Source organism: Primulina eburnea, chromosome 10, assembly GCF_022965805.1.
Source record: "Primulina eburnea isolate SZY01 chromosome 10, ASM2296580v1, whole genome shotgun sequence".
Taxonomy (NCBI): domain Eukaryota; kingdom Viridiplantae; phylum Streptophyta; class Magnoliopsida; order Lamiales; family Gesneriaceae; genus Primulina; species Primulina eburnea.
Window position 1 is genome coordinate 35938568 of NC_133110.1, and position 23508 is coordinate 35962075.

The 23508-nt window shown below is 34.1% G+C and overlaps 2 protein-coding genes across 2 annotated transcripts; one reads left to right on the top strand and one right to left on the bottom strand.

Moving 5' to 3' along the window:
- Positions 1-333: 333 nt before the first annotated feature.
- Positions 334-2015, top strand: LOC140803930 (homeobox protein knotted-1-like 1). Its single transcript, XM_073159772.1, has 3 exons — positions 334-955; positions 1515-1622; positions 1746-2015. Exons 1-3 carry the CDS (start codon positions 755-757, stop codon positions 1890-1892), a joined length of 456 nt encoding a protein of 151 aa, XP_073015873.1. The 5' UTR covers positions 334-754; the 3' UTR covers positions 1893-2015.
- Positions 2016-4574: 2559 nt separating this feature from the next.
- On the bottom strand, positions 4575-7721 carry LOC140803390 (dihydropyrimidine dehydrogenase (NADP(+)), chloroplastic-like). The gene is made up of 7 exons (XM_073159258.1): positions 7327-7721; positions 6092-6355; positions 5814-5984; positions 5581-5693; positions 5302-5488; positions 5065-5174; positions 4575-4952 (listed from the first exon to the last, which is right to left on the bottom strand). The coding sequence occupies exons 1-7, from the start codon at positions 7594-7596 to the stop codon at positions 4796-4798; spliced, it is 1272 nt and encodes a 423-aa protein (XP_073015359.1). The 5' UTR covers positions 7597-7721; the 3' UTR covers positions 4575-4795.
- Positions 7722-23508: the final 15787 nt, after the last annotated feature.

The window sequence follows — 23508 nt, forward strand, 5'->3', positions numbered from 1 at the left end:
GCGTATATAATGTAACTTTAGTGCCACGACGAAAAAAAAAAGAAATTATAAAAAAAGAGTTGGTGAATTAAAACTTATGTTTGATAATAACTTATGTTTGATAATATTGATTATTATCAAAATCACAAAAAAATTAATATATGACCAAAAATGCAATTTTTTTTAGAATATTTCAAATAAAAAAAATATGCAATCCCTTTTTTTCGTCATGAAACTTTCGGCACAGAAATATTCTGCTAAAAAGGAAACCTGAAAAGGAAACCCTAAAACAGTATAAAAACTATTTAGAATGCATTAATTTGGCAAGAAAAGGTGAGACATGATGATCGAGCAGAATTAGAATGGGACCAAAATGGAATAGTGGAAGGAACTGATTGAACATGGATTTTATTGTACGGTAAGATCAGAAGGGAGGCCTCGCCTCCTCAATTTCCAAGAAACCCACGAGAAGTTCCTTTCAAGAAACATTGTAAGAGATGTAGAAATGCCGAGGCAAAATGACCACACCCGCTCAAGTTTTCAGACTGATTTAATTGATCGACCACTCATCTGTCAATCAAACCCGCACTCCCTTCCAAAAACAGCTCCACCCATTAAATCTTCTGTATCTATCTGTGTATCTATATATGGATCGCTGCTGGCTGGTTGATTGATTGTGTGCTTGCTAATTGTAGCTGCTGCATGCAAGTGCTTTCCTCTTCTCATTTTCTTTTAATAGTAATAAATCTTATGTAAGCTGTGGAATATTCAGATCATGGAGAGGAAATGGGACTGCGAAGATCCGCAGGAAGATGCGGCTTGCGGCTATTCTGCTGTTGTTAATGACGATCATTATGGGGAAAAAGCCGGGAAAGAAGAAGAAGATGTTAATGGCGATATTGGTCTTTTGAAGAGGGAAATTTCGTGCCATGCTTTGTATGAATCTTTGGTTCAGTCTCATTTGGAATGCTTGAAGGTACTAATCTTTCCTTTTTCTTTTTGAACACACACACACACACACACAAACACACATATATATATATATATATATATATATATATATATATATATATATATATATATATTCGTGTATAGATATAAATTTAGTCTGTATTTTCAAGAAACCTTATCTATGTTTTGTGGGTTGTTTGATTCTTGGACTTGCAAGAAAGGGTTATGGCTGTTTGAATCGATGGACTGAAATTATGTGTCTTTTTAAGAGCGATCATCTACGGAGATAGTTAGAAATATAAGCTTATGTGTGCATCTTATGCTAGGCATCAATTTTAATGTTTGAAATCGAAATCCGTTCAGTCCAATAAATTTTTAGCTGGTGTTCGAGATTCTCAACTAAATATATCTCAGTTCACATCTATGAATCCGTTTTCAAGAACAGATTCATCCATCGAAGTTGTTACGATTCATTGATCTATATTTTATGAGAGTGATTAATATATATGTTTGTATATTTAAGAATTATACACACACACATATGTGTATGTATGAAGCATCATGCTGAAGGTTGAATTTCGCAGCTTTGCTGCAATTTGGATAACATTCAAAGTGCCATTGATCCAATGGCATCTGATGATCATCAAAACCAGCTTCAAATGTCTCATCAATCAGAGTTGGACCAGTTTATGGTAATATATATATATATATGCAATGCAATATATATATATATATATATATTATATATATATATATATATATATATATATATATATATGTACTGTAAATCTTTATTTTAATCTTAATTGGTGCAGGAAGCATACTGCATGGCCTTAAAAGAGCTAAAGGGGTCAATGGAAGAACCCCAACAAGAATCAATGGCATTTATCAATTACATGTATTCTCAACTAAAAGAGGTTGTGGGCATTCCATCATCACCAACTTTATCCCCTACCAAATAAGATGTTTTTCGAATGTTCGGTAGGATAAGCTAGCTCTGGTACTGTTATTGTTATTATCAGGCTATAACAATTTTTTTTGGCTTGGTTTATATGATCTAGGAGCTTATAAAATAGTTTAAAATGATAAAAAGATGTGAGGTTGGTATATTGTTTTTGTTCAACTCATCCATGGTGGTACAGTGACATAAATTATTCTCAAATTAATGGGAGAAGCGAAAAATTTCCCATTCCCCATTTTTCCCTTTTGATGAAGATCGAGATCATGTTGATATCGAAAAAATAAACGGAATTTGTCCCACCAATATAATGGATATATGATAAAATAGTGCGTCAATGCACTATTTACAAAATAGACAACTCGAATACGATAATAAGTTATAATGTCTCTATCTATTATCAACTACATGACTTCTTTGATCGGACACAACTAGTTGTTCACATCTATCATAGCTTAGCATTAGTCATGTAACATGTTCAACAGAAACAACCCCTGAATGGTGAGCATATACAACACTACATCATCGTAATAGATAGTATATAGTTATATTAACAACAACAAAAAATATAACTAAAATCATAATAAAAATATTCCATTTTTGGACAACCAAGTCATCAGCAATATCGACAACATCACTTCCATACTACTTTACAAACAACATCAACAATATGTCACACCCATATTCCAATGACAGCAAGGTCATCAATATGTCACTCCATACTACTCAGGTGACAGCAATATTGTTAATGAGTCGCTCCCCTACTACTGCAACAACTAACATAAATAATACATCGCATTCCTGCTCCGGCGACAACATTATAGCCAAGACGTCTCCTAATAGACAGCAGCCAACGGCATCAACAAATAATAAATACAACAAATATAATATCAAATCCCTCATTCTCGATGATTTACTATCGTATAACATAATAATATTCATCAGTACTAAACAATAACAACAGATGCTCGTACATCAACACGTACCTGATAATCGAGTATATATAAGAAAACTTGTTATTTCTTTGATATCGAGGCTTGTAATGTATCTAAATAATTCAATAACAATTATTATATCATTGTCAGCGTATTAGCATAATCATAACAATCTCAATATATAATATTAAATAGCTCAACAATAATTTTTTCAACAAAGTATACAATTCGATTATAAATCTTCTCCGTTCAACAATTAATATTCTATTGTATATAGTTACGAACATTAACATAAAATACACCATAGTAAATCAACTTCTATTAATATGTTATATAAAAACATTTGTTAAACTACAAAAATTTCATATCAACAGATAATTTATACTTTATAGACTCAGAATATATAATCAAGTTTAATAATAACTGACAAACAACCTCATAATTCAATTTAATTATTAAAATTCATCTCTATAATAAATTAGAAATAATTCCGAATAACTTCACTACACTTATTTATTCCTCATTAAAATCATACATTATTCAACAATATTCAATTTCAGTATGATTTAACAATTTATCGATTTATTTCATAAATTGATTAAATTTCAAAATCGCCATAAATAAAATTTCTACCATAATTCAAAGACATCATATCAACGAATTCAAAACTGAAATCGATTAGTCAATTGATATATCGTTAAATCGACAAGTCAAAAAGAAAATCAAAACTATGCTTCGTCTCTGTTGAAAAAATGCTTCAGATGTGGTGGAAATGAATTCCACGTTAATTTCTTTTCTTTTCTTTTTTTAATATTATATAATATATTTAACTATTTTCAACATCAATATATTCGTTTGGATCAGTTAACGATCAAATTTATCAAAACTTAAAACACAAAACTTCTATATCTTTGAGTTTTTTATATCATCTCCAAATTTCAAATCATTTGAACTTCATATGACCAAGATATAATATATTTTATTATTTTAAATCATTAATTATTTAGTGATATCACATTATTAAATCAAATTTCACACTAATAATAGTCCAGTGATATGCTTTTCATCATTTTTTTTTGTTTTATGAATTTATTTTTATATATGCAGTTGCTCTTGCAGTTTATGTTTTCTACCATTGTTTTTTCCTTGTGTATTTTATCGAACGTTAACCTTGTCCGGAGAGATTAAGTGTCATTTATTATGAATATCGGTAGGATTAGACCACCTCACAGATAAAGATTCGTGAGACCATCTTACAAGAGACGTACTTTTTTTTGAAAATATATCTGTATTTTATTTTTAAAAAAATCAAAATATCTATGATTATATTTGATCTTATAGTAACAGTTGATTTGTTTGACATAATATTTTTACATGAATCAAAAAATTTAAAATATGAGATATTTTATTTATTAGTTTTGTACAAACGTAAAATAAGTTAATTTGATTGCATGAAGCTGTTGTATTTTAAATGGAATGATATTATTTGCACTTTATTTTAGTTTATATATACTCCATTTAATACTAAAAGCTTATCATTATTTTGTAAATAAATATATAAATTAAAGTGTAAATAATATTTTAATGTATTTGGATCGAGTAAATTCGATTTCCAGTTTATTATTTAAACTGATTCTAATTATTTGGATGTAACCATGGTTTCTTTTAAATTTGAAGTACATTCACTAATTAATTGAATAGTCGTGTTACATGTACAATAAGATTTGTAACAGTTTTTAAAATACAAAAAATTCAATATAAAAATTTCATTTATCAAAATCTCATATAATTCAATAAGAGCAAAATATCACGGTATAATTATTATAAATATCTATGTACGATATTTTTATTATAAAAGTTTCTATTTCGATTATGTACTTAAAAATTTAAGAAGAAATCATTCAGACATGATCTGAGACCATTTATTTTCCTTAAATTAAAGAGATGAAAGATTCAACTTTTATTTACCAAATTAGTTGGAAACCATACTCTCTGTTTCTTTCACAAAGCCATCTCCAGTCCAGTCTTTATCAGACTGCAAGCCTTTCTTCACGGCCTTCCTTCCGCGAATCGCTTCTTGTTGCCTTTTAACCAAATCCGTATGTGTCGTGAAATACACCAGTGAAGCCCTGCACAGATAAATGGCAAGAGGTGATAAGGCTAAAGTATTATAAACCACTTGACTATTAAAATTTCATGCTGATATGTATTAGGTGACAAAGATTTATCGTAAATGAATACCCCCGGAAATCTTGTATAGATGAAAAGTTGTGCTTTTTCATGAAATCTTGCAGTTCGGAGCAAAGCTTCCTTACAAGACCGTATCCGTGCATCATAACACCAGTGCACACCTAGAGTTGTTCCAAATAACAAAATGTAAGCTCCCCGGACGAATTCTTGGTAAGCCCCCACGGAATGGAAGTTATTCCATGATTATATGCAGCAAACCAGTTAGAAGTATTAATAGTGCTAGGCGACCTGAACAGTATCTGCTCCAAGAAGGATAAATTCTGCCGCATCACTGCCTGCCTCAACTCCACCAATGGCGGAAAGTGAATAATCTTTATCTGCAAATTCGTTCTTCATCATCTGTGCAATGCTCATAACTTTTGCAAGTGCAATGGGATGGACTGCTTTTGAAGAATATCCTCCAGGCGTCGAATACCTGAGTTGGCATTGAAGGTAACATTTAAGAAAATAAAGATAGAAATTTTAACTGGTGACACGAATCATATTATCCAAAGCAAAAAAACTCACCCTTCTACACAAGGCTCTGGTCGCAATGTGTCAAGATTAATTCCCATGACGCTCATGATTGTGTTGATCGCAGAAACCCCTTCACATCCAGTCCTCAAAGAAATTCTAGCAGGCTGTGAAAACAAAATATTATAGTTCACAATAAAATTAATTTCATTATATCGAAAGAAATGCATCATCGAAATTGGTTTATGGCACTTATTGCAGTAGAAAGGAAAAAAGAACAAGGAAACCTGTGTGATGTCAGTGATATTCGGAGTCATCTTCGCCCAAACTGGGACTGTGGCTTTTGCGTTAATCCATCCACACACCTCCTCCAACAACACACAATCTTGGCCAACCGCAGCACCCATTTTACGTTCCGGCATACCATGAGGACATGAAAAATTTATTTCGATTGCATCCTGCAAATCAAAAAAAGAAAGATGAAACCTTCGATACACTTGAGATTGGGATTATAATAAATTCTAGATATTTGAGTAGACTCAAAAGAACTAAGACAATATCTTACAATCCCAGTTTCCTCAACTCGGTCAATCAATTCCTCCCATGCAGCTTTGTCGTACTCTTCCATGATAGAGGCAACAAGTATCCGGTCTGGATACTCCTCTTTCAACTGTCTGAACTCTTTCAGCATAGTCTCTAGAGGTCGATCACTTATGAGTTCAATATTTTGCCACCCAATAATCTGTCCTTTTGCAGAGCCATTTGTTTCTGCTCGTAATTTAGCATAGCGTGGAGTTACATTTATAACTTTTGCAGCATCAAGGGACACCTGTGCATAATAAGTAAATATTCCCTCGATGGAAGCAGTAATAAAATTCACCCTGAATGGAACCAGTGATCTCACTCTTCCAAACAGATTTTAAATGAACAAAGTTTTATTGAGCATAACATTAACTATGGACTCAGCCAAGCAATGTAGAGCCAAGAAGCTTTGCCCCGAATAAGCTATATTATGAATTTATTGAATGATAGAAGAAAGATGGGATCTTCCACCTAATACTACATGAATATTAGGTGAAACCAATGAACTTATATACTAAGACATATGCCATCGAGGGGTCCATAATTTCTCATTAGGAAATTATGTATCCAACCATCTTTTTTTCGTTCATTATTCACCTAGATGCATCATACGTCCTCTCCTAACATCTATAGTTGTGTTTAGATGTGTCTGAATGGATGGCGGTATACAAACCTAAGCATTGGCTAATTCTGAATCGTTTAACTGAATCTAGCAAGTAAATTAACTGGATCAGAGCACAACTTAATCGTCAATAAAATGGGATAACAAACTGGAATAAAATTTCAAATAATTTACATAAATATAACCATTACCCCAAAGTTTATACATCTCTATGCAAAACCTCTATCTTTGGAGCAATCATCAAACAACCATCGAAAAGTCTTAACCGGATATCAAATCCCAACGATCGTTTGTTCAGATATTACAAGTCTCAACCATTTCAAGTTATTTTTCAATCATTCATGGACTACAAATCCTTCTACCAAATCCCATTCCTCCAATCCATACACTTACTCTCGATCATGATCGATAAATCCTTAAGGATCCCGACGTTAACACTACCAAAATTTTGAATATGCCGATAAAAACAACTTCAGAGACAGCGTATCACATTTCCACGTCAAAAAACAAAAACATAGGAACAGATCAAAATCTACAAAAATGAATTCAATACCTCTGCAGTCAAAAGGGGTAATAAAACAGTACAGGAGCCTTACAGTTTTGGCTATGACACCACCCCAACCTTCATCAAAGGCCCTTTTCATGACAGTGTAGTTGGTGCCCGGAGGACCCGACCCGATCACAAATGGGTTCGGCATCTTCAACCCATTCACCGTCACAGTAAGATCAGGCTCCGCAGCAGCATCCTGAGCAAATACTCTGAATCCAACTCGACGCTTTCTGAACCCGAAACTCTGCCTCCGCCAAGTCACCGGAAACCCGGCCACCGAGCCGCTGATCGGACGAGTCAATCCAGCAGTCTCCATTAAAAAAGTCCCTTTTCTTCTTCCCTCGTGGGATTATCGAGATTCGGAGCTGGCAGATAGGATAAAAATGAATCTCTTGGAATCAGCTGAAGGGAATTTTATTTTACTGGAAGGTGGGAGACGGAATAGAAAGAGACGCAACTTTCTTTTTCATACACGTCACACATCTCGTTGCGTGACGTATAAATTTTAATTATTATTATTAACGGATTGTGTCACAAGCAACGCCTACGTTCTCAAAAATAAAATATGTGTTATTTTTTAAAAAAATTAAATTGAAATTTGTCAATTTTTAAAATTAAAATGGTAAAAGAAAAAAACATGATGAAAAAATAGTGTGTAAATGGTATTTTTTATTATAAAAAGAAAATTTTAGGAAATGACATTCTCTTTAAATATATATTTTTTTTTAGAAAAAGTTTTTTTAAGTGTTAATCTTTTGAAATAAATGTGGTGTGGACTAAATAAAAGTTTCATCGACATACCAAAATTTAGTTATTTTAATTAATAATATTGATTAAGGAAAATTTTATGTGAGACGGTCTCACGAGTGGTATTTTGTGAGACGGATATCTTATTTGAGTCATCCATGAAAAAATATTATTTTTTATGCTAAGAGTATTACTTTTTATTGTAAATATCGATATGGTTGACCCGTCTCACAGATAAAGATTTGTGAACCGTCTCACAAAGACCTACTCGATTGATTATTATACATTAAATATTTTTAATATGAAACAAAACTATACACTCAATATCAAATTGTACAAAAGAAAAATAATATAAATTTATACTTTTGAAAAAATTACAATTATGGAGTTCGGACTCTTTAATCCGTCACAAAATTGGATTCCTAATCGACAGCCTTAGGGTGTGTTTGGTTGAGTGGATTAAATAAGGATAGATTAATAGTCCAATATTTATTGTTAAAATTTTAAGTTGTTTTAATAATCATTTTGACCCGGTTTAAGATCTAATTTTATTAATCAAATAATTATCCATAAAATTGGATCTTAAACCGGGTCAAAATGATTATTAAAACAACTTAAAATTTTAACGATAAATATTGGACTATTAATCTATCCTTAGTTAATCCACTCAACCAAACACACCCTTAAAGTTAAGAGCTTGGAGAATCATTTTTAACTTCTTATTCCTATGATCAAGAATTGTGTGCGTGGAATTATATGTATTTAATTTAACGTAGAGGAATTTCAAAACCAAACTACAATCTATTAATTATTTATTAAGATTTTTTTTAGATTAACTATTTATTTCTTGAAATTTATTCGTAATTTTTGTTGGCTGATTCTAACTTAAATTCAATAATTTCCCGATGCACAGTCTACGCTTCATCTGGTGTGGTGAAAATGATAAAATGACCTTTGGATTTGTTGGATTTTGTGCTTTGACTTTTTTGGTTTTTTTCATTTTAATGAAAATTAGATAAGTATCTTATGCCTTTTTTCTATTAGTGGATGGTAAGTGTGGAATGAAAAATATCTAAAATAAGAAAATAATATTAATATTAGTGAGCTTATATTGAGTTACACTTGTGCAGGTTTATGAATGTGTGCAAATCAATGGCCCGTTTTACACCGGAAATGCTTGACCTGTGTACGAATACGGCCTAGATGCGTCAAATGTTGGATCGATCAAGGAAAAATTCTCACCAAGATTTACCTGACTTTTGCTATTTTCCTGGATTTTTATAAAATTCACTCCAGATCTTTTTGTATGTTACATTACACCTGCCTGACTGTTGGTGCTCCAGCTGACCAACATTTGTCCTTTCAGATGGCCAATCTCTGGTTGTTTATATGGAACCTAAGTACCTATATATAGATGTAACCTCGAGTTCTTCAAGCATACCTCACACTCATTTAACTGTCGTAATATCTTTCATTCTAGGTTCTTGCTGCCCTGCTCCAGCTCCAGCTCCAGCTCCAGCTCGTGATAAAGTTTAAGTACTTGTTCAGTTCGTCCTCATAGTGAGGGGCATAGCTACATAGGTATATATCCGAGCTTTAGCCCGGGTGGTTCAAATTTATTTTAAAAAAAATTATATGTAAATTTTGTATAATTTTGAAATAATATGATATTCGCCCGGATAGATCAATTTAAAATATTAAAAGATTTTAGAGTTTATAATTCTAGCTCGAGCAGAGTCATATTTCTGACTCCGCCAATGCTCATAGTATCTTCATGCTAGGTTACTGCTGATTGTTTCTTTATATCTTATGAAACAATCATCCAACTTGATCTTCGAAGCATATATCGGAGATGACGAATCTGTTTTAAGGACATTATATTCGTATAGACATCGATTTCCTTTACTATTGTTCTTTTGTCTATTATATTTTCTCACGTCCTTGTTCCTTAATTTCTGTATCTTTTAAAAAAATTAAAATCTTTATTCTTCTTCCGATAAATGCGATACTTGTTCAACGGAATTAGTTGTATTTACATGAAATAATGTGAGGTCTACATATATCAAAAAGTTGTGCTGCTCGAACTGCAGCATAGTCTGCACCTCTATAGGTATGGTGGTTGTCAATTTTGATTAGGGATGTAAATGAACCGAACTGTTCGCGAGTTTTTCGGATCTCAGCTCGTTAAAAAGCTCGTTCGTTAAGCTTATCGAGCCAAGCCCAAGCCTTATTTTGGGCTCGACAATTTTGTGGAGCCGAGCTTGAGATTAATGATGTTCGGCTCGTTAGCTCGTGAACATGTTCGATAATAGGTTCGTGAGCTCAAAATTGAGCTCGGCTCGTTTAGCTGGCTCGTGAGCTCGAGCTCGGCTCGTTTAAGTGGTTCACGAGCTCGGGCTCGAGCTCGGCTCGTTTAGGTAGACTGTGAACTCGAATTTGAGATAATTAATGAGTTATAATATTAAAATAATTATGTATGATAAATAATAATAAATTAAAAATTATCTTAAAAATGTGAATGTTATGGCAATAATGGCATATTCCCGTAACTTACATCCTCATCTATTCCAAATCTCACATTTGTTGATTGTTAATGCAATGATATAAATATATGTTAATGCAATGATATAAATTAATTCTAGCTTATGCACTCTCACTCCGTAGAAATTAATCCTAGCGTATGTAGAGACAAAAGTTCAAAAGTTTCAATCGGTTATTGCTGCTACGGCAATGAATCTAGCGTATGCACTCTCACTCCTAATTAATTCTACATATGATTATACGTATATAATCTTATTATTTAAAAATATTATGGTTTGAAATTAATTATACATTAAAGTAAATATATAAAATAAAATAAAATATTTTAATATAATAAACTAAATATCAGACATCAATCGCCGCATAGAAGAAACCTTAGCATTGTGAGGTCCAAAAATACAAAGTCACGTACGTTATACATTATATAGTATCATATTATAATATGATATGGTCCAAAATTATATAGGTCCACGTAATTCATAATATTTATATATATAATATTCATTTATTCAAAATCCTAAAGTGTATCTTACAGAAATTACAATGTTATAACACTAGTAGAAAAATTGGATTTTACTTCGGCAGGATTTACTTCGGCAATAATAAATTACGAAGTAATACATTACCAATAACTTCAGTAATAACACAAGCGAAATAAAATAATATATTTTACTTCGGATGTTTAAAAACACGGGCTTCACTATATTTTTTTATTATATTTTACTTCGGCATATCAATGTTGACGAAGTAAAAAAATAAGAAAAATAAGTTCATGCTGAAGTAATAAGATGAACCGCGCAGATTAACAAAAACTATACTGAACATTTAGCGACGGTTTGTCGTTAACAAACCGTCGCTGATTTAATCAGCGACGGTTTTTCAAACAATCCGTCGCTAATAGCGACGGTTTTTTCTGCGCGAGTGCCTCTGTTCTCGCATCGTAGCTACTGGCCTCTTCGCGCATATGCGCGCAACAGAGCGCGCATATGCGCGAGGTCTTTTGAGCAAAAACGAGCTCGCATAACGAGCTTGTTTAACGAGCCGAACCCGAGCCAGTCTCCTTAAACAAGATAAACGAGTCATTAACGAGCCTAGCCCGAGCCGAGCCCGAGCTTCATAACTTCCGAACGAGCCGAGCCCGAGCTTCAAACCAAAGGCTCGAGCCGAGTCCGAGTCGAGCAAATAGTTTAACGAGCCGAGCCCGAGCCGGATACTGTTCGGCTCGGCTCGGCTCATTTACATCCCTAATTTTGATGTTGATTTCAGGAGCCGGAGCTATGGAACCAGCCGGTTTGGTTGCGACCCTATTGTTTTTTCTTGTGTATTTTTTATTTTTTTAATCTGTAAATAAATTTTATAGATCAAATTGTTCAATACCAGTGTTCTAAAAATCTCCGCCTAGGCGCTGACCACCCCGATTTTAGGCTAGTCGAAACTTGTAGGCACCACCATATTAATCGACGCCGTCTAGGCGGTCCGGGCGCCGCCTGGCGCAAAAGCCGTCTAGGCGATTTTACAATTAAAAATCCACCTAGGCGGTTTACACTTAAAAAAAAAAACAAATTATGAGAGAGTAAGTACTTAATTGATTATTCTATACTTATTATTATATATTTTTATATATGTATTAAATATTAATATTTTTTTAATGTAGGTCCATACTAAGAAAAGAAATAAACTAGATACCGGAAGGTTGAACAATTTAGTTTATGTTCAATTCAATGCCAAGATTATCAACAAGAAGAGAAGGCAAGAAGAAAAACGAGTGGATGTCCTACTTGCTAGTGAAGCAACTATGGCACAAGGATGGATTGTCGATGGTGGAGATGAAGATGTTGAGATAAATGTTGAAGATGTAAGGGAACTTCACGAAGAAGAATTTGTATCGGATGAAGAGGAGGAAAAAGCCATGGATTTTGAGTTTGATTCCGATACAGAAGAAATATTGGAAAAATATGGAGATGAACTAGAAGAGTTAGATGTTTAGATTTAATATCAATATATTCTGTTGGAAAAAATGTTGAACAAATTTAATTTTCATTGTACAACGGTTGTAGTAAAGTAGTAAACTGATGTAGATTATTTATATATAAAAATTTATTAATATATATTTATTATTACAATTTTAAATTTTATAATAATATATATTTCATATACAAACATAATACTTATGAACCACTTAATGAATTTAAGCTTTAAAAAAAATTGCCTAGACAACTGCCTAGGCCCCGCCTAGTAGCCTAGGCACTAGGCAGGTAGGTAACCGTCCGCCTATCGCCTATCGCTTTTTAGAATACTGTTCAATACATTAATGAATACTGTTCAATACATCAATGCTGATATATTACTATAAATATAGAACAACCGTTTGTATCTCAATAGCAAATATCATCCAAAAACCGAAATACAAAGAAGTAAATGTAAGAAAATTGTGACCCGTAACCGTAAAATAAACGTGTTGAAAATTTGTACACGGCAGCCTCAAATTTTGAAAATTGAGATGCGTATACAAATTGATTTGAATCTCGAGCTCCCAAAGCACTCGGTGATGGTATGAGTGTGCCTATAAATACCGAAAGCATTGAGGTCCCTAAACACACAATCTCATATAGAAAATACACCATCTAAAGGAGAGTTGGAGTAGTTTAGAAGGCTTCAATCGAAAGGAAATCAGAGAGCTTCAACAAATTTTCAATGGCCTGAGGTAATTCTCGATTAAAGCTTCCGCATATTATATTCATGTATACGTGCAAAACATGATTTTGAGAATAAAAACTCTAACATTTGGTATCAGAGCAACATGATACCTCTGCCTTGAAATTTTTGTTTCTGAAATTTTACGTAAATAAATAGAAGTTTTGATATCATTAGAAATTTACCTGAAAATTTCTTCGGAGAATTTTCTTCTTGATCGGAGTCTGAAGTTTTGAAATTTTTTTGAGAAGAAATTTTCATGAGGAAACTTTAATTAACTCCAGAGAGGTTGAAGATGATAATTTTACGTATAAAATGATAATAAATAATGGCGTTCGATGCATGCTTTTAATGAAATGATGATATAAATCAATCATGCACTGTCTATGGAACCCACGATTATTTTAATAATTCAAAAGTGTCGGTGACCATTGATAAATGGGGAAGTTATTTAAAAATCCCCAATCATAATATTTCTTTGCATTCACTCCCTACCCACAAAATTGTGGTACTATTTCATACAAAATGTGGTACACTTCATGTGGAAATGTGGTACACTTCATGTGGAAATGTGGTACTAAAAAAGTACCTAGGGACTGAAAACAAAGAAAAAAGGCGGCTGGGGACTGAAGCCAAATTTCCCGTTGATAAATTAAATTGGATGCATGGCCATTTGGATAAATTATTGTTTTATAATAATAATAATAAAATAATAATGATAAATGGGATGAAGACTTCAGTAAATTTTTTTAAATTTTAATGATTTATTATTATTTTAATAATAATGATAATAATAATAAATCATTAAATAAATTGATTTGGAAATAAATTTTAATATTTCTAAATTTAATGTAAATTTCAATACATATTTAAATTAATTTTGCATGTTAGATATAATGTCAAATATAATGAATAAGTATTTGATATGTACATACAAATTTAATATTATGCTTGCATTTATTCTTGAAATTATGAAATGCAAATTATGTGAAAAATATTTTTTGGCACCTAATATTCACATCATGTTCATATTAAATTATATTAAGTTATTTATAATTTTAAAGGAACATATTAAGTAAGATGTGAATATAATATTTTAAAATAAAATATTTCAGATATTCACAAATGAACAAATAACCTCACTTTATCATTACTCTGATAAAAGAGAAAAACTGATGAGGAGTCCACATTTTAGTGATCCTCACTTTATCACTACTCTAATTGAAGAGAAAAACTGATGGGAATGTATTTGTTCATATTAAGTAAAAATGTGAATATAAAGTTATTTAATGAAAAATTTTGGCTTATAAAGATTCACATAAATGTGGATAATTAAGTTGAATAATAATTATAAGGTGACGTAAGAAAACATGATCTGAGGGAGTTCTTCATAGACCGGTTTAAACTGACTTGACTAGCCACTGGTCTCCCTGATGAACATTGCTCTGTCTAGGAGTTGGGTATTAAAGGGCCTTAGCACTACCTATCTTTCCTGGGAGCACTCTTGGAAAATGTTGATTGCGAAATAATTATTATATAAAGCATTAAGTAAAGCCAAAATTTTGTCCGGTGAACCGTATAATTTTAAATAATTGAGGAATAGCCACATCATCCTTAATTATGAAAAATTATGCATTAAGTGGATTTGGATCACATAATGGACATCAATTGTAATTAAATATATAAACATAATAAAATTTACCCCACAGAGATTTTTATTATATTTATATAACTAATTAGGTTAAAATATCAAATTATATTTTTCCTTGATTTACCCACAGGAGTCAAGTAAAATACATTTTGATAGTTTTATCATAAAGTTACAAAAAATCTTATTGAATTAAATTTTAGCCCACAGGCAAATTTTATGTCACTAGATTTTGAAAACATGAATTACATTGGTAAAACATGATATTGTCTCAAAATTTTAAGCATATGATATTTTGTGCAGTTATGCAACCTGCGACTTTTTCTGATATGAAATGTGACATTCCCGATCTAAAGGGCGATAATTATAAAATTTGGAAATAAAGAATTCTTCTTCAATTAGGGTGGATGGATATTGATTATGCTATAAGGAAAGACGAACCATCTGCTATTACTGAAAACAACATTCCGGATGATGTTGATATTTATGAAAAATGGGAGCGATCTAATTAACTCTACGTAATGTTCATAAAGACCAAAATCTCTGCTGGTATGCGTGGTTCTGTCGATCAGCATAATAATGTCAAAGAATTACTAAGGCTATTGATGAACAATTTCAGTCTTCAGATAAGGCACTAGCAAGCACCCTAATTATGGAATTCTCTTCATTAAGGCTCACCAGTGTGAGAGGTGTGCGAGATTACATAATGAAAATGCGGGACATAGCGGCTTCGATTAAAGACACTTGAAGTGGAAATGTCTGAGACTTTTCTTGTGCACTACATTTTATGCACTCTTCCCCAGCAATATGGACCCTTCAAAATTTCCTACAACACACATAAGGATAAATGGTCAATTAATGAATTAATGACCATGTGTGTGCAAGAGGAAGGAATGTTGTTGATGGAAACAAGTGATAATGTCTTTATGACCACACAAGGAAAGTATAAAAAGCAAGCCAAAGTCAAGGGAAAAGGGAAAGGAATAATTTCACTCCAACCTGACATCAAGAAAGAATCCAAGTGTTCCTTCTGTAAAAAGACGGGACACATTAAGAAGGATTGCAATAAATTTAAGGACTGGCTTGAAAAGAAAGGTATTCCTACTTCATTTGTCTGTTATGAATCTAATATGGTTGATATAATTTATAACACATGGTGGATTGATTCTGGTTCTACAATCCATGTTACAAATACCTTACAGGGTATGCAAAACCTAAGGAAGCCAATAGAAAATGAGCGAAGCATCTATTCAGGAAACAAGATGTCTTCGCATTTGGAGGCTATTGGGACTTGCTGCCTAGTGTTGAATAGTGGTTATATTTTAAAATTAGAAAAGACCTTTTATGTTCCTAGTTTTTCTAGGAATTTAATTTCAGTTTCAAAACTTGTACCTCTTGGTTATTCATTTCAGTTTTGAATAAATCAATAATTTGTTTTATAAATCAAATCTTATTGGAAATGGTACAATGATTGATGGTCTTTTCTCTATTTCTTTACAAAATAATAACACCACTATGCATGTTCAGGGAGGTATTAAAATATGTGTTATAAATGAAGATTCCTCTATATTGTGGCACAGGAGATTGGGACACATTTCCATAGAGAGAATTAAAAGATTAGTAAATGATGGAGTACTCAGTACTTTAGATTTTACTGATTTTGAGACTTGTGTGGACTGCATTAAGGGAAAGCAGACCAATAAGTCTAAAAAGGGTGCCAAGAGAAGTACAGAAATATTAGAAATCATACATTCAGATATATGTTGTCCAGATATGGACATGCAAAGTCCGAAATACTCCATCTCTTTTATTGATGATTACTCACGATACATGTATATCTACATGTTTCATAACAAAAACGAAGCACTGGAAGCCTTTAAGGTTTTTAAGGCTGAAGTGGAGAAGCAATGTGGAAAACATATTAAGATCGTGAGAACTGATAGAGGTGGAGAATATTATGGTAGATACACTGAGAATGGAAAAGCACCTGGTCCGTTTGCGAAGTTTCTCCAAGAACATGGGATTGTTGCCCAATATACTATGCCTGGTTCTCCGGACCAAAATAGTGTAGCTGAGAGGAGAAACCGAACATTATTGGACATGGTGAGAAGCATGTTAAGTAGCTCAAAACTTCCTAAATCCTTGTGGACTGAAGCTCTTAAGACAGCTGTGTATATATTAAATCGAGTTCCAACTAAGGTTGTCCCAAAGACGCCATTTGAGTTATTTAAAGGTTGGAAACCGAGTTTGCAACATATACGCGTTTGGGGTTGTCCTTCAGAAATAAGTGTTTACAACCCACATGAAAAGGAACTGGACCCAAGAACTATAAGTGGATATTTCATTGGGTATGCCGAAAAATCCAAAGGGTACAGATTCTATTGTCCATCTCACAACACTAGAATTGTGGAATCAAGAAATGCAAAATTTCTTGAAAATGACTTGATTAGTGGGAGTGATCATGACATAATTTTTGAGAATGATCACATTAATGCACAACCCTCTTATTCAAATGACAGATTGGTCGTTATTCACACCCCTCAAGACCAAATGGGTGTTAGAAAACCAGTTACTGAAGTTCCACAAGTTGCTGATGAAAACCATGTAGATCAAGTTGTCAATGAAGAACAACAAGAAATTATTGATCAACCAAACAACTTAAGGAAATCTACTAGAATAAGGAGATCAGCAATATCTAATGATTATGTTGTGTATTTACAAGAATCGGACTTTAACATTGGAGCCGCAAATGATCCTGAAACGTTTTCACAAGCCATGAGTTGTAATGAGTCAAAACTATGGTTTAATGCTATGAAAAAAGAGATGAATTCAATGGCAGTTAATGGAGTCTGGGATCTTGTTCAGTTGCCTGATGGTGTAAAAGCCATTGGATGTAAATGGGTCTTCAAAACAAAGAAAGACTCATTAGGCAACATTGAAAGGTATAAGCAAGACTCGTAGCTAAAGGATTCACTCAGCATGAAGGAATCGACTACAAGGAGACTTTTTCTCCTGTATCTAAGAAAGATTCTCTTCGTATCATTCTAGCATTAGTTGCACATTTTGACTTAGATTTAGAACAAATGGATGTGAAAACAGCTTTTCTCAATGGAGAACTAGAGGAAGAAGTTTATATGAAACAACCTGAAGGATTCTTCTCTAGTAATGGTGAGCAATTGGTTTGTAAGCTTAAGAAATCTATATATGGATTGAAACAAGCTTCCCGTCAATGGTATTTGAAATTTCATGATGTTATCTCTTCATTCGGATTCGTTGAGAATCTCATGGATCAATGTATATACCATAAGGTCAGTGGGAGCAAGATTTGTTTCCTTATTCTATATGTGGATGATATATTACTTGCAACCAATGATAAGGGTCTGTTATATGAGGTGAAACAATTCCTCTCTAGAAACTTTGATATGAAGGATATGGGCGATGCATCTTATGTCATTGGCATTAAGATACATAGAGACAGAATTCGAGGTATTCTAGGTCTGTCTCAAGAAACCTATATCAACAAAGTTTTAGAGAGATATCGGATGAAAAATTGTTCACCAAGTATAGCTCCCGTTGTGAAAGGCAATAAATTCAATTTGAGCCAATGCCCAAAGAATGATCTAGAGCGGGAACAAATGAAAAACATTCCTTATGCTTCTGCTGTCGGAAGCTTGATGTATGCTCAGGTTTGCACTAGACCTGACATTGCATTTATTGTTGGGATGTTGGGAAGATATCAGAGTAATCCAGGTTTAGACCATTGGAAAGCTGCAAAGAAAGTCATGAGGTACCTTCAAGGGACCAAAGATTATATGCTTATGATCAGACGAACTGAGAATTTGGAAGTAATTGGCTACTCTGATTCAGACTACGCTGGCTGCATTGACTCAGGAAAATCCACTTCAGGATATATTTTCATGCTAGCTGGTGGAGCTGTATCTTGGAGAAGTGCAAAGCAGACATTGACTGCTACTTCCACTATGGAAGCTGAGTTCGTAGCTTGTTTTGAGGCAACCTCACATGGTGTATGGTTGAAGAGTTTCATTTCAGGGCTTAGAATTATGGATTCTATATCTAGGCCATTAAGAATATATTGTGACAATTCAGCTGCTGTTTTTATGGCTAAAAATACCAAAAGTGGTAGTCAAAGCAAGCACATCGACATTAAGTATTTAGCCATACGAGAACGTGTTAAAGATAAAACCATGGTTATCGAGCACATTAGCACTGAATTGATGATTGCATATCCTTTGATTAAAGGCATGCCACCATTTAAATTCAAGGATCATACAGAAAGAATGGAACTTTGTTCTTTTATGTAATTTTGTTGTAAAAACAAAATTAATGGAACTCATTAAGTTATGATATTTTTCATATTCAGTTATGTACATATTCAGTTATCATGAAAAATATCAATAAAGTTGGACCTCGAATAAACATAGGGTTTATTCATTAAGTTATTTGAGAGATATAATACATTGTGATACATGGAAGATAATAATCGCTTTTAGATGACCTATCGCTATGATTCATGTATTTTGTTTTCTCCTATGGTAAATGAGATATACAGGTCAAGTGGGAGAATGTAAGAAAATTGTGACACGTAACCGTAAAATAAATGTGTTGAAAATTTGTACACGGCAGCCTCAAATTTTGAAAATTGAGATACGTATACAAATTTGATTTGAATCTCGAGCTCCCAAAGCACTCGGTGATGGTATGAGTGTGCCTATAAATACCGAAGGCATTGAGGTCCCTAAACACACAATCTCATACAGAAAATACTGTTTTTTGGAAATGTTCGAAAGTGTTGTTCGAACCTGGTGATGTCCTTCTCTCTCGGATTCTGGAACACAGTAACAGCAACGGTTCTTTCAGTCGAGGCAAGGATAAATCCTTTATCCGCAAGACGATATTGCCCGTATACAAGTGCTTTACGTTAACGGCAATCGTCCCTAAGATACAACGACTTCGATCAAGAGTAGTAGCACAACAAACTCAAGATTGCAACGAAAAAAGATTGCAACAACCTTCAAGTGAGTAGAACGAAATTTTGCAGCAATATGTGGGAAAGAATTTTGATGCAACCAAAAGTGTTTAAATGAATGCAAGTGAGGGACATTTATAGAGTATCAAAGATCATCTCGAGTGGGCACAATCTTTCGCACAAAGGTGCATGCTTTGGGTGAACAGACATGTGATTTCGGTGAAGGAACGCTTCCGCACAGCAAGGCGCGCGCGTCCGCGCGAGAACTGGCACGGCCGCGCGCCCTGTTCTGTCTGCCCCACTGAAAAACAGTGTGTCGCGCGCGGCTGCGCGACATCATGCGCGGCCACGCGTTGCCTTCTGTTCGCGGGCACATGAATGCGCGCATCCGCGCATGAACACGCGCAAGGGCGCATTAGCTTCTGTTTTCGGACACCAACAAAACTTATTCCATCAAATAATTTTGGTCCAAAAAGATTAATGTTGGTCAAAGACCACACCACACCTCACCTCACCGCACCGCGCCGAGCCGGGTCGGGCGGGCGGGCGCGTGTGTGTTTAGTAGTTCACCGAGACCTAGCCTAGAAGCGTCTCCCCCCTTCTAAAAGCTTTGGTACCCCTTGGGGCCCAAACCCTTAGTCCACACTAGAACTAATAAGGAGGAAAACCTTTTCCTAAGCTTCCAATGTGGGACAACCACATTTCCATTCACATTTCCATTTTATTCACATTTTCTCTAACAATCCCCCACATGAATGAAATTTATGCATGTATGCAGATCCACTTGAAAGTTCTTTTGAACTATTATTGCATCGGGAAAGGTAGCTTTTGGCTTTGAACTTTCCGTAGTAAAATACTACCGGATTTACTAGTTGCTTGGTGACGCGATGTCTTGAACCATTCAACCGTTTATGTAAATCAAGTCAACAGCATTTACACAATAATAGCTCTAACAAATTTTGTTCTCATGTTGTGTCCGTTTCGGCCCTGGACCATATCTTAGATTCATAAGTGTTCTTGAAGCGGCCATCACTTCGCACTTACATAGGTGATTTCCTATCAAGAGTATCCTGCCATACTCTACCTCTTAGGTATAGGAATCATTAAAATAAATTAACCTCACCACATGTCGCAGGTACATTTTACTTGGACATTTTAGGAATGAGCCTTCATTGTTTCCAAGTGTTCAACCAATATTTATAACTTAGTTTTCCCATTGAACCAAGGTTTTGGGATCTCCAATTCACAAGGTTGGGTTACCGCTATAAACATTTTTATTTTGTGGCTTTCAAGCTCATTCCCCTTATGAGCTTGTACAATTGATCTCGATTTATACCTTTAGTAAACGGATCCGCTAGGTTTCCTTTGATTTCACATATTCAACAGAGATAACCCTATTTGAGATCAATTGTCTTATGGTATTATGTCTTCGACGAATATGTCGAGACTTACCATTGTACATACTGCTTTGTGCTCTTCCTATTGCTGATTGACTATCACAATGAATAACAATAGAAGAAACTGGTTTATTCCAACAAGGAATATTTTCTAGGAAGTTTCTTAGCCACTCGGCTTCTTCTCCTGCTTTGTCCAAAGCAATAAATTCGGATTCCATCGTGGATCGAGCTATACATGTTTGCCTAGAAGATTTCCATGACACCGCTCCTCCACCAATCGTGAACACATATCCACTTGTGGACTTGGAGTCTTTTGTGTCAGATATCCAATTTGCATCACAGTATCCTTCCAATACTGCTGGATATTTCGTATATACCAATCCAAAGTTCATGGTGTATTTTAAATATCCAAGCACTCTCGTCAAGGCTTTCCAATGATCCTTATTTGGATTGCTTGTAAACCTACTTAACTTGTTTACGGAATATGCAAGATCTGGTCGGGTACAATTAGTCAAGTACATTAGACTACCGATTATCCTTGCATATTCTAGTTGATCAATAGGTTCTCCTCGATTCTTTGCTAAATGAACACCCAAATCTAAAGGTGTTCTTGCTGAAGGATTGTCGAGTGCCTTGAACCTTTCAAGAACCTTTTCAACATAATGAGTTTGTGATAATATAATTCCTTCAGAATTCCTAGAGATTTTAATCCCTAATATTATATCACATAACCCCAAGTCTTTCATATCAAAATGTTTTTTCAACATTTTCTTAGTATTCATGATCATTTCCCATGATTAACATGTCATCTACATAAAGGCAAACAATTACATATACATTTTCATTTCCTTTAATGTAGACGCACTTGTCACATTCATTGATTTTGAAACCATTTGATATCATTGTGGTGTCAAACTTTTCATGCCACTGTTTAGGTGCTTGTTTGAGTCCGTATAGGGACTTGACAAGTTTGCACACCTTTTTCTCTTGTCCGGGTACAACAAACCCCACGGGTTGTACCATATAAATTTCTTCCTCCAATACTCCATTTATAAAGGCTGTTTTAACATCCATTTGATGAATCTCAAGGTCATGCAACGCTGCAATGGCTATGAGAACACGAATGGATGTGATTCTCGTCACTGGAGAGTATGTGTCAAAGAAATCATATCCCTCTTGTTGTCTAAACCCTTTGGCAACCAATCGAGCTTTATATTTATCTAAAGATCCATCTTCTTTGTATTTCCTCTTAAGGATCCATTTGCATCCTAAAGGTTTACAACCCGGAGGAAGATCAACTAACTCTCATGTGTGGTTGTACATTATGGAATCTATTTCACTTTTGATTGCTTCTTTCCAGAAAGGAGCTTCTGGATTTGATAGAGCCTCTTGAATAGTTCTTGGTTCATTATCTAACATGTATGTTAGAAAATCGGGACCAAATGACTTTTCAACTCTTGCTCTCTTACTGCGCCTTATATCTTCATTGCCTTGAACGGGTGCAATCGAAGTTTCATAAGGTCTTTTGTTTAGACGGGATTCTTTCCTTTCTTTACAAGGAAACATATTTTCAAAGAATACGGAGTTCCTTGATTCAATTATCGTTCCCTCATTGATATCAGGAACTTCAGATATGTGCACTAAGAAGCGATATGCACTACTATTAGTTGCATATCCAATGAAGATGCAGTCAATTGTTTTAGGCCCAATCTTAACTTGTTTTGGCTTTGGTATTTCTACTTTAGCCAAACACCCCCACACTTTGAGGTATTTGTAAGATGGTTTACGCTTTTTCCATTTCTCATATGGAGTCTCATTGTTTCCTTTGAATGGTATCTTATTGAGAATGTAGTTCGCTGAGAGAATCGCTTCCCCCCACAAGTTTTGGGGTAAGCCTGAGTTTATCAACAACGCATTCATCATCTCCTTAAGAGTACGATTCTTGCGTTCTGCTACTCCGTTTGATTGAGGTGAGTATGGGGCTGTAGTTTGATGAATTATGCCCGATGTTGTGCAAAATTCTTCAAACGGAGCAACATACTCTCCACCTCGATCACTTCTTATCATTTTGATCTTTGAACTGATTTGATTCTCTACTTCATTCTTATAAGCTTTGAATGTTTCTATTGCTTCATCTTTGCTTTTTAATAAATAGACATAGCCAAACCATCAATGAATGTTATGAAATAATTCTTGCCACCTCGAGTTTGAACA

Bases quoted from the DNA above. Each gene is read 5' to 3' on its own strand.
- LOC140803930 (XM_073159772.1), top strand. From the start codon at position 755: ATGGAGAGGAAATGGGACTGCGAAGATCCGCAGGAAGATGCGGCTTGC. The intron at 956-1,514 runs GTACTAATCTTT...TGAATTTCGCAG, and splicing joins CTCATTTGGAATGCTTGAAG to CTTTGCTGCAATTTGGATAA. The intron at 1,623-1,745 runs GTAATATATATA...TAATTGGTGCAG, and splicing joins CAGAGTTGGACCAGTTTATG to GAAGCATACTGCATGGCCTT.
- LOC140803390 (XM_073159258.1), bottom strand. From the start codon at position 7,596: ATGGAGACTGCTGGATTGACTCGTCCGATCAGCGGCTCGGTGGCCGGG. The intron at 6,356-7,326 runs GTAAGGCTCCTG...TATTATGCACAG, and splicing joins GTGGTGTCATAGCCAAAACT to GTGTCCCTTGATGCTGCAAA. The intron at 5,985-6,091 runs GTAAGATATTGT...TTTGATTTGCAG, and splicing joins GAGTTGAGGAAACTGGGATT to GATGCAATCGAAATAAATTT.